We start from the raw sequence: 17616 nt of genomic DNA, 5'->3' as shown, positions 1-17616 counted from the left end.
GATCTATTTGATGTTTAATTGCAGCTCATGCTATGGTCCTATGCTGAGTATGTTGTGGAAAAATGCTCAGTTTCCATGAAATATTGAAATGCTCAGTTTCCATGAAAGCTCAATATATTTTTCTCCGTCGTTTCTGAAAAAATACTTCCTTGAATTAGACTATTAACTTTACAATATTTCTTGGTGAATTCATATAAGGATATTATCAGATCAATGATTAGCTCTGCATTAGTTGTAAGCAAAAGTTACTAAAGTGTTTGAGGAGTTTGTCTCATTGAATGCATACTGAATATGCCTTGGTTATTGCTTTATTTCTGAAGAGGTGTTGAGTTCTGCATTGCTGTGGTGTTCTAACAGGAAACTGCACAACAGCTTTATTTATTATTCCCTTTGGCCAATAAAACACAAAATATTCCTGTACTTATGTAGGAATGCAAAATCGTGCCCTCAGGGAAATGTTTGGTATTCTGGTGACCTTAGCTGTGCATAAATGAGAAACAAGTTCTGACATCCCTCTCAATGGGGCAGCTCAGACTTATATCATGCAATCTTAGTCATGGAATTGTCTTCAAGATCCATATATCATTGGCTATTTGTAACTCCCCATATTTTCAGACTGCTTCTTCAATTTTTTAAAATCTCTTTTCCCCTACTCCTCAAATACCCCACAATTTCTTAAAGTGGAAAATAAGGACTGCATGGTGTCTTTTCATTGATAACTTGAAAGCTGTACCAGAATATGTGTTGTATCCTTCAGAACTTAATCAGAATGGTTAAGAACTAAGTCAGGACCCAAATGTAACTAGGAAATAGATGCTGGCTTAGCAGCTTGGATCCTTGTAAAATGGTCCATAAGATAGTCTTTAGTTGAACCATCAAGACATTTTTATACCCTTAGACAAAATATTCCCAAAATATAGATAATTTGCAAATCTGACACATGCTGGTTAACACAATTGAAGTTATCCCATTCCTATAGATCCCAGCAAAAATTATGTAATTTTACATCTTAATAAGCTGTAGCAGAAGAAAGCTGATACAATACTCCTCTGCATCTCTACCTGGTTTCCAACAGTAGGGGCGTCGTTAATACTTGCTCTAGGATTCAGCTTTTGCCTATGCATGCTTATATTTCTCTAAGGATTGTGTTGGACCCTCCTCTAAGGAGGAGCAGAGAAGGTGGAGTCAAGCTAAACTTTTTTAATGGAAGATTGAATAAAAACACAAAGCAAAGGTAGCACAGCTGAGTTTGTAGCATTGTTTCTGTGCACATTTGTATACAGTCCATCCTGAAAAAAAAAATCATTTTCCTCAAGATGACAAGAATGCTGATAACCTACAAAATTGTGAAAACTTTGAGAGGACGATTTGGTGTTTTGCATGGAGCCATTCAGCATAATCAGTACTTTTCAAGAATTGGTATCCGATCACTCACTATGAAGGTAATTACAACTTCTCATTAAACATTTGACCAATTCTTTCTTTCAGTGCATAGTGTTATGTGCTGAGAAATTCTTGGCTGCAGATAACTCTTCTTGAACAAGCACAAAAAAATTATTGAGCAAAACTAGGTTTCTAAGTTCTGATTTATTAGAGACTGTTGACTGAAGGATATATTGACTTAGCAAATACTAGTGTGTACCCTGAGTTTTAAACTATAGGTTAAATTCTTTTGGAAGGTGAAGGTTCACAAATCCTGTTTAAATGTACAGAAGTACATAATCTGGCCATACTGATGGTGAAATAATTGTTCTTAACAATAGGTTTAAGATTAATGTGGCAATATTAGACATCAAAGATAACATTTATAAATATGAGATGTCAGAAATTTTATGATCTTTTTATATAATGCTATAATATCTAATACTAGGACATAACATTGTAGAGTTTGCATTTTCTTCTGATAGCACCTGAATGTTAAATTCAGGATAGCACTGTGAGAACATTCCATGGACAGCGTAGAGGGTTTCGGGATTAGCTGACAAACTATTGTCCTTGGATATGGCTTCACATATAATCATTTATATAATACAAGGGTTTATGAGATAGTATGGCCAATCTGAAATCATGAAAGTTAGTAACTGGATTACTGGGTTGAAACTAAGGCCTGCTTCTCACTTAGATGTTAAACTTCTTTCTGCTCTGGGTTATTCAACTTCTATGTGATGGAAGTCTTTCTCAGTCAGTTAATAACAATAAGCAGACCTATTTTCTTCTATCTAACCCTTGCTCGGGAAATCAGGCCAGGGTTGGAGCCTCTCTAGTCCTGCTCACTCTCTTCTTTATTCTCTTCCTCCTCCTCCTTGGAACCAGCATTAACTAGGACTCTGAGGCAAGATGCTTGTGTAATCCCATTATTGATCTTCTAAATTGTCCTTCTCAGATGGATTACCTGTCTCAGGGCTAACTTCTATCTTTGTTCCTACACATGGTCAGAAAAACAGTTTAAAAGCCATAATACTTGGGGGTGTTGTTATGGAATTGCAAGCCTTCTATATCTTTTTAAGGGAGCTGATATATTTCCCCATTTACTTGGAGCAGTGAGAAGATATAGGGGCACAATGCTTATGTATCTTTGGTTCCCTTTGAAAGGAAAGTACTGGAGGCTTATGGTGTTTTTAAATATTTGACTTTATTTACAAATATATAAGGAAGCAACCAACATTAATGTTGTAGGTTCATTTCATAGTTCCGGATCAGGTTTTCAGAGAGGCATCCAGGCTCCCCAGTGCTGCTAGAGTATATTTTATTCCAGCCTCTTCTTTCAGTTTGTTTCATTATTTCTTTTCACAGACTTAGACTGCAACATCCTTAGCTTAGAGAAAGACAGGAGGGGAAAAACCATGTCCCTATTCTCATATTTTCTCATAATTCACAAATCTTCAGCAACATCTAGCTGTTGAAAGCAATAGACAATTTCCCTAGCTGTATTTGCCAGGACCACTTCTGGCTCCATTAACTTTTTTTTTGGCACTCACCCCCAATTTACAGTTATATCAATTTGTACTATCCAAATCTGAGTGTCAGTTGCTATCTCTTAAGCCACCCAGAATACAGTATAGAATGATTTTGCCTGCACACAAGTACTGTACATGTAACAAATTAGTTCAATTATACTGTATTATTAGTTCAATTATAATGGTATGATCAGTACAATCCAGGAGATGTAGAATCATGGCCTTAATTTCTTGAAGGACAAATTACAAATTTTGAATTTTTTTCCAACTCAAGAGAATAGGCAATTTTATCTATAGTTTATGTTTTACCTGCATTGTTGTCATATTTTCATACAGCCTTAATACAGTACTAGGATTAGGAGGTTTCTTCATCAGATGTGAAATTTCCAGTTTTTCTCAGTCTTAAGAGATTACCCAGTTTTAATACTGCACACTACAAATTATTTCCTCTTACCACATCCTCACCCACAGTGGTTTACTACATTATTTAGACTTCTTTAGAACCTCTGTAAATTTATAAAGAGAGACAGAGGATGAAAGGTGACATGCTCAGTGTGGCATGGGAAAAGCATTACAGAGACTGCTCAAGCTGAGCTATGATTTCTTTACCAAAATTAAGAGTGCTAAACACAGAAATGGGTTCTCAAATTTGTTGGGACAAATGGTTTGCAAAAGTTAGCCATTCCTTCTACCTATCATCATATTTCACAGGTCAGTTTTAGTGCTCCATCAACAATGACCCAGCAAGATCTGATTATTAGCACATATGCATTTAAAAAAAAAAAATCAAGCATGGCTGAGGACTTGTTAAGGCAAGTTAATCAAGAAAATATTAAAATAAAAAACAGAAGAACAAAAATATTTAAATGGAATTGCTTTTTTACATATCTAAAAAAGTGAGATCAAAGGTGAGTCAAACCATCTTCTATTAAAGATTCTTCAAGACTCTTTGCTGTTGTATTAATTTTTCAGCCAGTGCTATTTCCTATTCTTTTAAATACCACTTATGTGTTTCAATTTTTTAGTATCCTACTATAATAATTTTCACAATGTATAATTTCTTGTGTTACATTATTTTATAAATCTTAGGAAACCTGACAACAAAGCTAAACTGTCATTAATTATTCAACATTATAATATAATCTTTCCAATTTCCTTACAAACTTTCAGTCAAGATGAAGGACTAAATGTTCATTGCCACCAGAGATGGTAATATGTACCAGTTTTATTACAAACTGTTCAATGAATCCAGAAAGCCTAGATTCTAAGGGATCTAGTGCCATCTATCAAATATTTTAGTTAATTTTTGATGATTTGCTGAAATAGGGTTAAAAGGAATTTTATACAGTAAAGAGTTAACAAGTTGACCCATCAAATTCAGTTCCCAAACCCTCTTCACATATATTTTTAAAACTTTTAAGAGTTTTGAAACCATGTAAGAAATAACGGAATTGGAAGTGTTTGAAACAGGAATAATAATTTTAATTACAGCTATTCTACCAAGCAATGATAAAGAAATTGTCATTACTTAAATTCTCTTTTATCTTTCACAAGAGACGGCCATAATTACCTGATCTTGATTAGTACCATTATTGGTAATAATTGCTTTTAAGCATCTAAATCCATCTGAGACAAGTCCAGTAGTTTTGTGAAGTCATTTTTACATCTCTCTATATGTTGATTAATGCCAGATAATTTAATAAAATTGACTTCTGATCCCACTACTGTATAAAATATATTCAGCCTGAATTGTAATTGAGTAAATCTCTAGGATTTGGGGCAAAACCAAAAACACATTTATTACATTGTTATTCTTTCATTCCACGAAGAACTTGAATATTATTTTTCTTAATATTCCCTGCTAATTTTATGATGAGACTAAAATAAGATGGTAGGCATCCTTGTTTCAACTCCTTTTTTATTTGAAAAATAGTCTATATCTGATTTATTGATTAATATTATTACTATAGTCAAGCAGGAGTATTATGTCTACATACCATTTCCAGATATAAATATTTTAGAAAGTTGCATTCCATTCTGTTAAATACTTTCATAACTTCCAAGAGAGTAAAACAAGCTGTCTTTTAATGTCCTTAACTTGATATCCAGAATGAGTGAAATAAGGAAAGGGTGAGGGCAGGAATAGGTAAGAAACTAGTGAATGGTGATGAAAGAGGTAAATAGGTTAGCAGTTGGGGCAGCCAATGGGCAATTTAATATTGACCTTGCTTCTCCTACTTAAGGGGTCTGAAAAGGATAGCAGAGACAGTGAGAAAGAAATCAGCAAGGGTGGGGGGAGAGAAGAAGGTCCATATTGAAGAGAGCCACTGGCAACGCTCAAACAAAAGGGGCAATTGGAAATTTAAAAAAGATCTCCTTCCCATATGTCAACCACTCATTCACTCATGTTAAACAAAGATGGAAGAAGAGGCTGCAGTGATGCCAGGTCTGAATTACTAATGGGAGAGTGAGATGAAAGGGCAGTTTAAATTGCTGTAGTCAACAAGTTCCTATGAAGTAATGGTTTTTCTTACCATGAGAAAACAGGGATCAGGATGTTTGAATGGGTCCCTCCCTATGGAAAGAGAGGAGTGGAGAGGGGAGACAAATCAATGCCTACACTTAACTTGTTAGTGGGGACTTGTAGGATTAAGATGCTTTTCTTGAAAAAATTATTACACAGCCAGAGCTAGGAAGAAGCATCCTAACCTCTACTAGCAGCCCCAATAAATCTATAAGTGCATTCTCACTGGCCGCTGTAAACTTTCCTTTAGACAAGCCTGAGAGAAACTCTTACCCCAGTTGTATTGTTTGCGGCTTGTAGGGTTTCAGAACTCGCTGTGAGAGCCTTAGTGGCATTTTCTTCTGATACTTCCTCTTGCATGAAATGCTAACACTGAGATTTGTTTCCTTGCGGTTTTGCTGTCCGCATCAGGGTGGGCCACTCATGGGGTCTCGACAGGCGAGAGTGAAGACAAACACGCAGGTTTTCCTCGAGGTGAGTGAGCCCAGAGCGTGTTCTGAACTACTCTTTTATTGGGTATTACAAGTCAGGAAGCAGGTGGTGGGGGCAGGTTGTGGGGGCATATAGCCTTTTATAGTCATGCAACAGCTTTAAGCAACACTATTGGTTTATTCTATGTTTCCTGTATAGCCTGTCATGGTTATACGTTTCCCTACTTGCTTACGTAGCATCAGGTATTTCTCAAGCAGTGATCGCCTTATTGTGCTTTTAGGTGCTTTTATTATCTGGTACCTTCCCTCATCCTAGGTTTCTGGTTCGTGTGTCGGCCACTGGCCTGGCCACACTGCAGAAGCCTGAATCAAGTTTCTGATAAGCAAGCATTTTATTCCAACATTTCCTCATTAAAGAAACCTTCATTAAAGAACAATGGCCTAGTATTGTTCTTCTGTTCCAATTTGATGGAAGAAAGTCCATTTTTATTAACAGGAAGAAGAGACTCAAGAGGGAAAGTTTAATTTGTATTTTCATGCAAAAAAAATATGTTTTTATACGTACTCCTAGATGTTTGCTTTTAATCTTTTTATAAGATGGAAAAATTAGCTTATTATGGTTGGTTGCACAGTCAGCCAGATGTTTAGACTGGATTTGGCATTTTTGCCCACCTATCGAGTCTTTCCCAAGGGCCTGGGATAGGCAGATGTTGTTGTTTGATGGCGTTAAAGGTATCGTTGCAGGATGTAAGCTGTTCCAAGTAAAGCTGCCTTTTGCAATTGACTGAGCATGATTTTGTCAATGCCGATGGTCTTCAAGTGGTGCTCCAGATGTTTTGGATTGTACCCAAGGCACCTATATCTATCGGTACTATCTTTGCTTTGTTTTGCCATAGTTGTTCTGTTTCTGTTTACAGGTCTTTGTGTTTTGTGATTTTCTCCAGTTCTTTCTTTTCTATTCGGCTGTCTCTGGGTATTCCAATGTCCACCATCCAGACTTTTTTGTCTTTCTTATCAACAGTTGTGAAGTCTGGGGTGTTATGTGGCAGGTGCTTGTCTGTTTAAACTCTAAAGTCCCAGAGCACTTGAGCTTTTTCATTTTCTATTACTGTACTTTGTCTATTTTGTGGTCCCACCAGTTCTTGCTTGCAGGCAAACGGTATTTCTTGCAGATATTCCAAATGCACCATTGTTGCTATTTTGTCATGCCAGACAAAATAGTCAGTCTGTGCAATTGTCTTGCAGCAGCTAACTAGGTGGTCCACTGTTTCTTCAGTTTCTTTGCAGAGGCAGCATTTGTTGTCTGTGGCTGTCTTCTCAATTCTGGCTTTGTATGCATTTGTTCTTAAGGCTTGGTCTTGTGCAGCCAGAATTAGCCCCTCTATCTCTTTCTTCAACTTTCCTGCTCTTAGCCATTGCCAGGTCTTCTTGTTAGCTGCTTTGCCTGCTAGTTTTTTCATGTACTGGCCATGTAATACTTTGCCTTGCCATGTCTCTTTTCTATTCTTCATTTGGTCTTTCTTATAGGCCAATTTGTCTCTTTGGTATTCAGTAAGCCTTCATGATGTACTAACTTCACTGCATCTTGTTCAGTGTCTTTCAGATACTCTTCCCATGCCCTTTTTCTTCTTTTTCAACTGTCTGGGGTACTTACAACATTCCACACCGACCTATGCTCCTCGTCAATCAGAGTCTGTATAGGGTTGAATCAATATATCTGACAAATCAAATTTGCTGGAAGGTGGAATCAATTTCTCCCAAGGCAGCTGACTATTAGGCTGGTGGAATCACTCTAGTTTAAAACAGTGCATGTGGCTGCTGAAGTAGCTGGGTGGATGTGAGAGATTGTGGGGAGGCTGGGAAAGGAATGGAAGGGAAAGTAGACATAAACAATCAAGAGACAGAAGGTAAGACCATTGGCAATTTATCTCATAAATGGCAACTCAGCCCAGGTGGCACAAAATCTGGGAAAAAGCATTTCAAATCATTCAAAGAGACTCTACCTTAATGACCTCACTATAAATGAGAGTGGAAAATTCTTTTTGTGGAATCCTTGGGGTTCTCTGAGCTTGGTTGTTTTCTTGCAAATGTTTTGTTACCCGGCTAGGTAACATCTTCAGTGCTAACAAATTCTTTTTACCACTTCCAAGATTCTTTATTTACCCCAGGCTAGCATTATAGCTTACTGATATCTGTGTAGACCTTGCTTCTTGATCTTGTTTGGCTTCATGGGGTGGACAATAGGGCACCAACAAAGGCATCCATTGAAGTAGAGTCTGCAAGATGGCAGGTGCAGAATCGTACTTCTTTGCACGTGTGGGCAACGCTGACACAGATACAAAAAGAGAACAACTTGGATCATGACACCAGGCCTTCCATCTTGCAAATCTTGACCACAGTACTGCTGGTACTGTGAAGAATATGTTGTACAACATATTCTGGACCTTCTGACTGAAGAGGAGGGACCCCACAGTTCAGCTGTATTCCCCAGCTGGCTCTCTTATATGATCAGTAGAGTTAGATGGAACCATTTAGAGGTCAAGTCCAACTTGTTATATGATGCAGGAATCCAAATTACAGCATCATTGATGGGTGGGTGATCTTCTTCTACTTAACATCCTTTGTTATTTGAAAAGTGCTATGGCTATAAATATATGTATAATATCTTTTGATTTCAGCAAAACATTATACCCTATGATATTCTGACCACAAGCTAGTTAAGTGTCAGCTGTATAGAATGACAATTAAGTGGATAGCAGGCTAGAAAATCATTTTCCAAGAGTGTTCATCAATGAGTTTCTCATCCAACCGAAGGGAGATACTAAGTTAGGTGTTAGACGATTCAATTCCAGACCTGTTCTCTTCAAAAATGTTTTTATTAATGAATTTGGATGTAGAAATGGAGAGAATATGATATAAATTTTTGTGGAACAGCTAATACTCTAGAAGGCAGAAATCAATTCAAAATAATCTTTATAGCTTATAGAAATGGGCTGAAATTGATACAAAGTAAATTAACAAATACAAATGCAGAGTTGTTCAGTTAGGAAACAGGAGTTAGGATGAAAGAAGCTGGAATTGTATTTGATGGTAAATTGATTATTATTCAGCAGTGTGATATGGCTGCAAAAAAGATAATTTTAGGCCATATCAAAGAAGCTTTGTTTACAAATTATGTAAGTAATTGTTTCAGTTTATTCACTTTATTCCAGTTTATTTCAAGGTGGTTAGGCCCATCTTGAAATCTGTGCTCAGTTCTGGGGACTAGCAACTAAGTGCTATGATGAGAGACTGAGGTTAAGATTGAGATTCACATACGCCATGCTTGAAAGGATGCTGATTCCAATGGAATGGAACTTCTAAGCACAAGGACACTTTGACCGTCTGCCTCTTCAAAGATGTCTCATTTGCTCTCTTCCATTTTGCAGATGTCTTTTTCTTCCACAAAACCTCAGTTTATGCCAACTGTCATCCAATGAGTAGATGAATCTCTGAATAACTTTGAACACATGGTTCTAAAGTTTGTCCTCTTTTTATGTGCTGTTCATTTTTTAAAAAAATATTTCTGTTTCTATTAAAAATCCTTATGGACAAAGCAGGTTGCTACACTTAAAAAAAAACAAAAAAAGAATTCCAAATGTATTACTATATGCCACCGAGCTGCATTCATATTAGTGACATATCATTAATTATGAATAAAAAACCAAATGGTAGAACTGTATAATGGTAATAGGAGTACTCTTTTCTTAGGCCATACTACAGTATAAAGATTAGTGCCCATGCCAATATATCAGGTGAAATATGGCAGGGAAGAGAAAAAACCTCAATTCAGCAAACATGATCCTGCAGAAGACATTTTAGCCATGTGGAAACCACCATCTCTTTTTCACAGGAAATTGATTAGCCAATATAATCATTTAATGATTTGTAAATTAAAATTGAATACATTAAAAAAAAAACCAGCATATCAACTGAGGGACACATGGTAAGGTCCACACTTGCACGTTAAAGAAAAATAATTGCTTCAGGAATGCTGCATAAACAAGTCTGTTCTTAAATAATGATGATACTAAATCAGAAACATGAAAGTATTTGCTTGTCTAGAAATATGCTAAGATGCTGTGCAAGGCCCTTTGGGCAATGTAATAATAGGATCAAATAGTGCAACCTTTTGCTTGTTAACACCAATCAGAATTTTATAACACACTTGTACAATCTTGATTGTAGTTATTCAAAATAACTGCTATTGATTTCAAAGGGATTTTCTCCAAGGAAGTCTCCAGGGAATTGTGCCGTTAACTCAGAAGAAAGATTTAGAAATTAAATCATTATTTTCATTTGTAGGCAAGGAGATGAGACTAAAAGAGGGAGACTCTGATCACAGGAAGGTCACTGCTGGTGAAAGTGAGGGGATTGAAACTGAGGCTTTCAAAATGTAAGAGCCATTTCTGATCCACTAGATCAAAGATAGATAATCTGAGGCCACATGCAACTCCTGGAAGCTGTGGCTGCAGTCCCTGAAATTCCAAACTTTACTACTTGATTGTGGTGTTGAATGTGACAGAAAGGGAAAATGATTAAATACAAGACTGGAGAGAAATGGTATTAACTGTATTTTAATGCTTATAAATCATTAATTAATTTTTTAAAATCATGTGATTAATTTTTTGTCCTGACCCAATCTACTGCTTTTGGCAGTGCAGCCCCTAGCCCCTCCTCAGAGGATCTTTGAACCTTTGGCCAGAATTTTGCTCTGCATTAGTACACATAGAGTAGTGTACTGCATTAGTACACATAGAGTAAGAAGATGTGTGGTTCTTTGCCTCAGAAAATTGCAGGAATGCCTTGTGCACTAATGAAAATTCTGTCTGTATTTACCAGATCCTTGATTAAGATCAAAGAATGCATGGAAATGAAGAAATTAATTGATTGTTTTAGTCTTTAAGGAAAACTAGGAAATCTGTAGCTACTCTTCCCAGCCAAATATATCTCAGTGGTTTGCTTTTGGAGGGATAAAATGAAGAGTGATTCCCATGTAAGTCATCTTGAACTCCTGAAGGAAAGGTGGGATATGTATGTGACCAATAAATATCAGTTGAATGATGAAGACCTCAGACTAGAAGATGGAAACATTCTCTTTAGAAAGCCAAGCCAAGGAATAAGGTGGGACATACGCTTCTCTAGAAGCTGACACACATGTGTCAAACACATTACCTTAATATTTCAACAGAATTTAAGTACTGTTAGACCTGAAGGGCTTGTGCTTATTGCAAATATGTGGCAGCCACATCTTTGGCCAGCTGGAGCTCTTGAACTCTATCTTTCCAAACCACATAGAAAAGACTCATGTGATTCACAGTGAAAATGTAGAGACATATCAAGGGAAGTAGTTGTGGAAAGGTTTTAAAAGTTTTATTTCTATTGTTAGAATATAAAAAACAGTGAAATACAAAATGTGTATATGTATATACAGTCCAAATTAATCCACTGTAGGATGAAAGCCTCTTTATTGTAGTTTATGGACCATAATTTAACACACTGGCGGAGTGTGGCTTAGTAGATGTCACTGGCCCAAAGTCAACCATCTGGCTTCTATCCCTAAAGGAGGACTGGAGCCTGGGTCTTTCCACTTCTAGTCTAGAACCTCAACCACTACAACTTACTGGCTCTCATGTATGCATGCCCAAGCAACAAAACTATATCACCCCCAACAAACAAACAAATAAATAAACAAACACACACATATATATATACACATACATACATACACAGTATATATATATATATATATATTACAATGTAAAAATGGCTCAGTTTTTAAATAATAAAAAACCATGCCCACATGGAAACATATTGATTTGTCTGACATTGTTTATGTCAAGGCTGAGAGTAAAAACATATCTTCAGTCCAGGATTTTAGGGCCAGAATGGTCATTTCTTTTCAACAATGCAAAACTCTATTTTGAAGCTACATTCTTAAGCTCAGCAATTCCAAAGTTCTTTATAAACTGATACATTCCAAGTTTTCTATATATAATTCAGCATCGCATTAAGACTGTTAAATCTTACAGCTCTGGAAAGGTGCAGAAATATTTTGCAGGATGCATTAAACTTCCTTGTTTTCTTCTGACAATTCCTTATTAATTATCTATCTATCTATCATCATCATCATCTATTGGTTCTAAATCCAAGTCAATCCCCTTGTGGTTATATCTACCACTCCTGTCCCCAGGTTAGACAGGGTCCCAATGCCAGAAATCTTAAATTTGCAGAAGACCCTTTCAGTTTTCAGTCTGAGCACTGTGTATACATTGGCCAGGATGGGGCTTCAGAAATGTCCTAGAATTGTTTCCTGCAACACCCATTGTCTTTCTGCAAAGTGTCAATACCCTCTGAATTTTTTTTAGCAACAATAGTTACTATTACGTACAACCTCACAGCACTTGTTATCTTGATTAAGCTTTATTGTTTTTACTGTTACCTTTACTGTATTTCTACTGTTTATTGTGACCAAATTTCCCACATGGTCTGAGGAGGATTTTTTTGTTTTAAAATTGACAAAATGGAGTCCAAGCTGAATTCTGTTAATGTATCTCTAATTCATTTTACATGCTACATTGAATTTTATTAGTATATACTATTGTTAAAATAGAATAATTGTTTTCCTCACCTAGGCGTACAATACCACGCAGCAACAAAAATTCTCCCATTTTCAGCTCACTTTTATAGACGACAGAATTATAGAGGGTAAAATGGGGCTTGGAGAGTGTTGACAGAGGCTGGTCTTATTTAGAAGTAATTGCATATATGTGAATAATGAAGTGCTGATTTTCATGGGCTTTTTCCTCTAGGCCCAGGCTGCCAGTTTGGTGCTGGAAGATGGCACTAGGATGAGAGGCTACTCCTTTGGTCATCCATCCTCTACAGCTGGGGAAGTTGTATTCAACACTGGCCTTGCCGGGTAAGAGCACACGATCTGTTTGTCATACTACAGGGATAATAAAGTGGCATCCACATTTATTTAGTGGACTGAGATGCTGCTCATTTGGACAGTTCTTATTTTTTACCCTTTCATTCTGTGTGATCTCAGCCTTCCCCAGGTCAGTTTGGTAAATCTCTGTATGAACCACAAATTACATCAGGACTTCACTATTATTCCTCTTAGCCAGAAATACATATATATTAGAGGTACACACACACACACACACACACACACACACATATATATATATAGTGTTTCTCCCCTTCCATCCAGCTTGCCTTTGCCATGGAATTAAGAAAAAGAGATAATGATGCAGATGACCTGGCTCCCCATAAAACAGAGATGGAGGTGGGCAGCCTAAACTAGCTCATGTTGCTCTCTCCTCTAGGAATACTTCTGGAAGCCCCCTGATTGACTTTCCATAGTCCTGTACTCTTGATAAAGCCTCGTCCACGGACATCATGTTTGCTAGTGGCAGGAAGGAGCAGTGACTCCGGTTTGCTCTCCCCGTTTTCTCCATTGTGGGGGAAAACATCCCATTAAGCTTATAGCAGCTTCTGGTGATTAGGCTTCACTCTTCCTTCACCTTTTGCATTTGAGAAGGTTGGAGAGTTGCCTTTTCAAATTGCTGCAGCACTAAGAAGCAATGGCTGCCCAATGGGCTGGCCGTTGGGAAAGAACTGGGAAATTCTTCCCAATTTCCTAGTGAGGGGCTAGAGGAACAGAGCACCATAAGGTTTTATTTTACTTCCCAGTCATCTAACAATGATGACATGCTTATCTGTGATTAATTTAACCACAGTTTATCCAGTCATTTGTTTAGTGTTTACAACACTCTGAATCATAACCTAATCATAGAGACAGGCTTCAGACATGTAGTTGACAACTTTGTGATTCAGTGTCATCTGAACCCAGACAGTCTCTATGAAAATTATCAGCTTGTCCTATTTTTTCGGTCAATCTCTGGCACAACTCAGATAAACATTGCTTTCAAGGCCAGCATTAAAGGCTCAGAGACACAATAGCAATGTTCTCATATAATCCTAAACCAGATTTTTAAAACATGTTTGTACAGTTAAGTTATGCAAAGACAAAAATCACCTTACGATTTAAGCATGAACCAGGCCAGTATTTCCACATCTCCCACTCTAGATTTTTAAAAATTTTCTGCAGCAGCACCTTTTCACAACCTAAAACTAACATTGAAAATTTCCATTTCCCCTCCTTTCCTCTTCATATAGACACAGGGAGTCATTATACATATATATAATATGTGCACGTGTGTGAAAAAAGGACTGGGGAATGGAGAAAAGCTGCAAAGGTAGAAATAAAAGGGAAAATTGGAATCATCTTCTATCCAGCCAATGAACCTATTTAAAAACAAAGCTTCTTGTTATTCTTAAACAAAATGAAAACCCATCTGCAGTTGAAATGGGTTAGCACAATCTTATTAACTAAAAGGTGTTAAGAATATATTTTCAGACTGAGTAATGGAAAGTCCAAATGGAGAAAAATGTTTGTGGAGAAAAGTAATGCATATGCCTTTTAATAACATTTGTTAGTGGAAAGAGTTGCTACCAGATTCCTTCTGATTGTTGCCTTCCATAGACTAGCCCAGCTGTCCTACGACTATTGGGGGAAGCTAGCATTCCCAGAATGGGGAAGAAAATAACCCAGCATTGACTGAAAATGTTGCAGCCAGTCCTTTTTTTTACCTCAGCAATCATCTCTTCGATTTTTCTAGGAGAACAGAGAAAAAGGGAAGGAACATGTTCTTCATAGCGTTCAGCAGATTCCCCCCACCCTTACCACACCTTATCCAGGTTTTTCTGGTTGCCTAATTTAGTTGCTGTAAAGCATCCTCCTTCCCTAAGCACGTTGCTTGTCAAGCTCAAAAACGCTGCTCTTCACTAGACTTCTATGCTGTTGTTTGGGTTAGCCCATTTAATGGCCTCTCATCTGGATTCCTACTGCATGATTTTTTACCTTGGTTTATCACACCTTTGGCTGCTCACCTTTGTCTGTCTTCACTTGCCCTCTTTCACCTAATAATATGGAACTATTGTCTATGCCTCCTACCTTTTCAGGTCTCTGTCCAGTTTTATCTTTGCTCCTGCACTATGTAGTACATCCTTGTTTTATTTATTCTTAGATGATTCTAAAAGGGGATTTATAGCAAGAATTGATTTAGCTAAAGGAAACGTTTTAAAAAATTGAGTACTTTTATATTGTTTGCAAGGGAGCAGACACTGCAAAACAGCTACTGCCTTCTTAGCTGGGTAGCCACTCTTCAAGACAGGATGGTGATTAGATGAATCACCTTAGGACTTACCTGCGCTGCCTAGTTGCCCCATCATCAGAACAGGACAGCAACTATTTTTTGAGGGCAGAAGTGACAATGTCAGCCTTTACTCACTTCCATCCCCTTGAAATTTGATCTCCGAATGTGTTTTCCTGCTGTGGTTGGAAAATAATCTCCAATTGTCACCTTATGTGCTCTTGACCATTTCTTCCGGAGTGCTGTAATTCTTTGCAGACTAACCCACAGTTAACTGGGGACTTTGCAGACAAAACTATCCCCTTACCTGAGGTAATTGTTGCCCTGATCTAAGAGCTTCTGAGACCTTCCTTTTTACCATCAGTGGTAAAACAGCACAGTCATTTTGGGTCATATGTAGGAGGTTGTTGGTTCAAAACCCAGCAGAAATATATGTATTTTTGAATTACTACTTTACCCCCTTCATCTACCTATGTGACTTCAGTGCAGGGTTCTATTACTTGTTTTTCCAGTCACATGTAATTTGACCTTTGATGCATCTTGTTCTTTTACCTATTGCCCTTTTAATGCAACCTATATGTGAATAGTAAATTAAAGTTATCTCTTTTAATGAATGCAAGTTAATTAATTAATTAATCATACTTAGAATACTGTGAATCACCTTTACTGCTTTTAGGTAAGTAAGAGGGTTTCTGAGGCTTTCTCAGAGGAGGATTCAGAATGGAGAGAACAAGCAGAAACTTCAGGTAGCTCTAAGAGAAATTAAAGCATTAGAAAGTTTAAGGAACGTATTCAAAACACATTCAGGGCAATTTTTCCTTCTTTAAATGATGTATGTTCAATCCTGGCCAGCTTTTCTATGTAGTTATTCTATTTATCCTGTGCTTTAGAAATATTTAATGTGATGGATGAGTTTTTCCATCTGGAACAGAATTTTTGAAATATTCCAATTTAAGGAAACTCAGACCTTTTGATCAGTTTGGGAAGATCGTTAAAGCAGTACTGCCGCATTCTGTGCAAAGTCTCCCTCTTATATGTGAAAGCACCACAGCACAGAAAGAATCCTACTTTCACTGGGAACAGTAGCACTTATATTAAAGTACATAAATGTGGTTGCAAGGTTTTGCATCTGAAAATAATTATTTATACTCCTTTGACAGTGTTAACTGCTAGTTCTGTTAATAGGCCCACCTGCTAGCAACTGTTTCATAGAGATCAGAATGATGGAGAGTGCTATTTTTTTCTACCATGATGGATGATGGGTAATATATTTTGCTGCATCACCACTGCCAAGTTGTACCTGAAGGATTAATTCCCCTTCAACAGGATGATTTCTTGGCAGAAAATGTTATGTTTGCAGACCATTTTGAACTTGTTTTCAAATGCATTTGCTCCTCTGCTCCCCAAAATGGACCTCAGTTTCATGTTGCTTCTCATGAACCACTGACTGCATTCGGAATATGTCTCCTAGGAATCAATATCAGAGTTCCAGAAACAATGAGAAAGTACACCCTGCCCACTTCCTCCTGGCCAACAGAGCTTGCATGTTGAAAAGTGTCATTGGCACAATGTAAATACTGTGCTATCCAGGTCACTTAGGGTAAACCAAACTTGGCTGAACATGATGGGGTGCTAATACCCAGGCTAGAGCAACCCCCATCAGGATGAACATAGAATTTGGAGTACAGAGAGGTATGTGGTCCAGCTACAAATTAGAGAAACTATATTTATTCAGATAGATATGCCTGATCTACTAGTCAATTCCTTGAGAGTCTCTTCCTGAGATTTCCCTATTGGTTGCCAGCCAAAAGCAATAGATTTCAAATAACTCTAAATAACTACAGAAATGGCTGTAGTTATAAAGGAATATGTAAGTTGTGCCTGATAACCCTCCTACTAGTATTCTGCCAATATGGTTACATGCCTGGGAACAGGGTGTGATACTTTAAGGCATTGTGTTTCCCTGCTCTGCTTTCTCTTCAAATCACATAAATCTTTAGCCCATCTGAAAACCTTTTGGGCCAGCACTAGCAAAAATGACTTTTTTTATACTGGATTTTGTGGAATAGCAATATAGGGAGATGCAAAGTTCAGCAAATTTTAACAAGCATCGATAGTTGTATTATACTCTATAATGATTTTTGCTTTGTTGAAATACTTTTCTGTAACATATTATCAGATTGATAGTAGAAAATGCAACCATGTATCTATACCTTTATTTCAGCAGCTATTGGCCCAATGGCCATAAAAGCATTTAACAGGAGGCTAGGTCTGCAATAATAATTCATATACTTCAAAACTACCTAACTAACTTCAACAGCATTAGCTTATAATAACCCTCCAGGCTTACAAAAATCATTCATTAAAACTAAGGACCTAATTTGTTTTACTCATTGGCAAAATCTGCATATATCAAAAATACAGAATCATAGTCTGAAATATTT

The 17616-nt window shown here is 37.2% G+C and overlaps 1 protein-coding gene across 1 annotated transcript in view; it reads left to right on the top strand.

Annotated features, from left to right (window-relative positions):
* Positions 1 to 1316: 1316 nt before the first annotated feature.
* The window catches only part of CPS1 (carbamoyl-phosphate synthase 1), a 136936-nt gene continuing 120636 nt past the window's right edge, over positions 1317 to 17616 (top strand). The window contains exons 1-2 of the mRNA XM_007421662.2: positions 1317 to 1442; positions 12764 to 12873. Coding sequence (XP_007421724.2) covers positions 1317 to 1442; positions 12764 to 12873 — 236 coding nt within the window. The remainder of the gene's footprint in view (positions 1443 to 12763; positions 12874 to 17616) is intronic.

Source organism: Python bivittatus, unplaced genomic scaffold (genome assembly GCF_059951505.1).
Source record: "Python bivittatus isolate LINGU-HERP-01145 unplaced genomic scaffold, Pbiv_v1 ctg000200_np1212, whole genome shotgun sequence".
Lineage (NCBI taxonomy): Eukaryota > Metazoa > Chordata > Lepidosauria > Squamata > Pythonidae > Python > Python bivittatus.
Note: the sequence above shows the minus strand (reverse complement) of the source record. Positions and strands in the feature narration are given on the sequence as shown.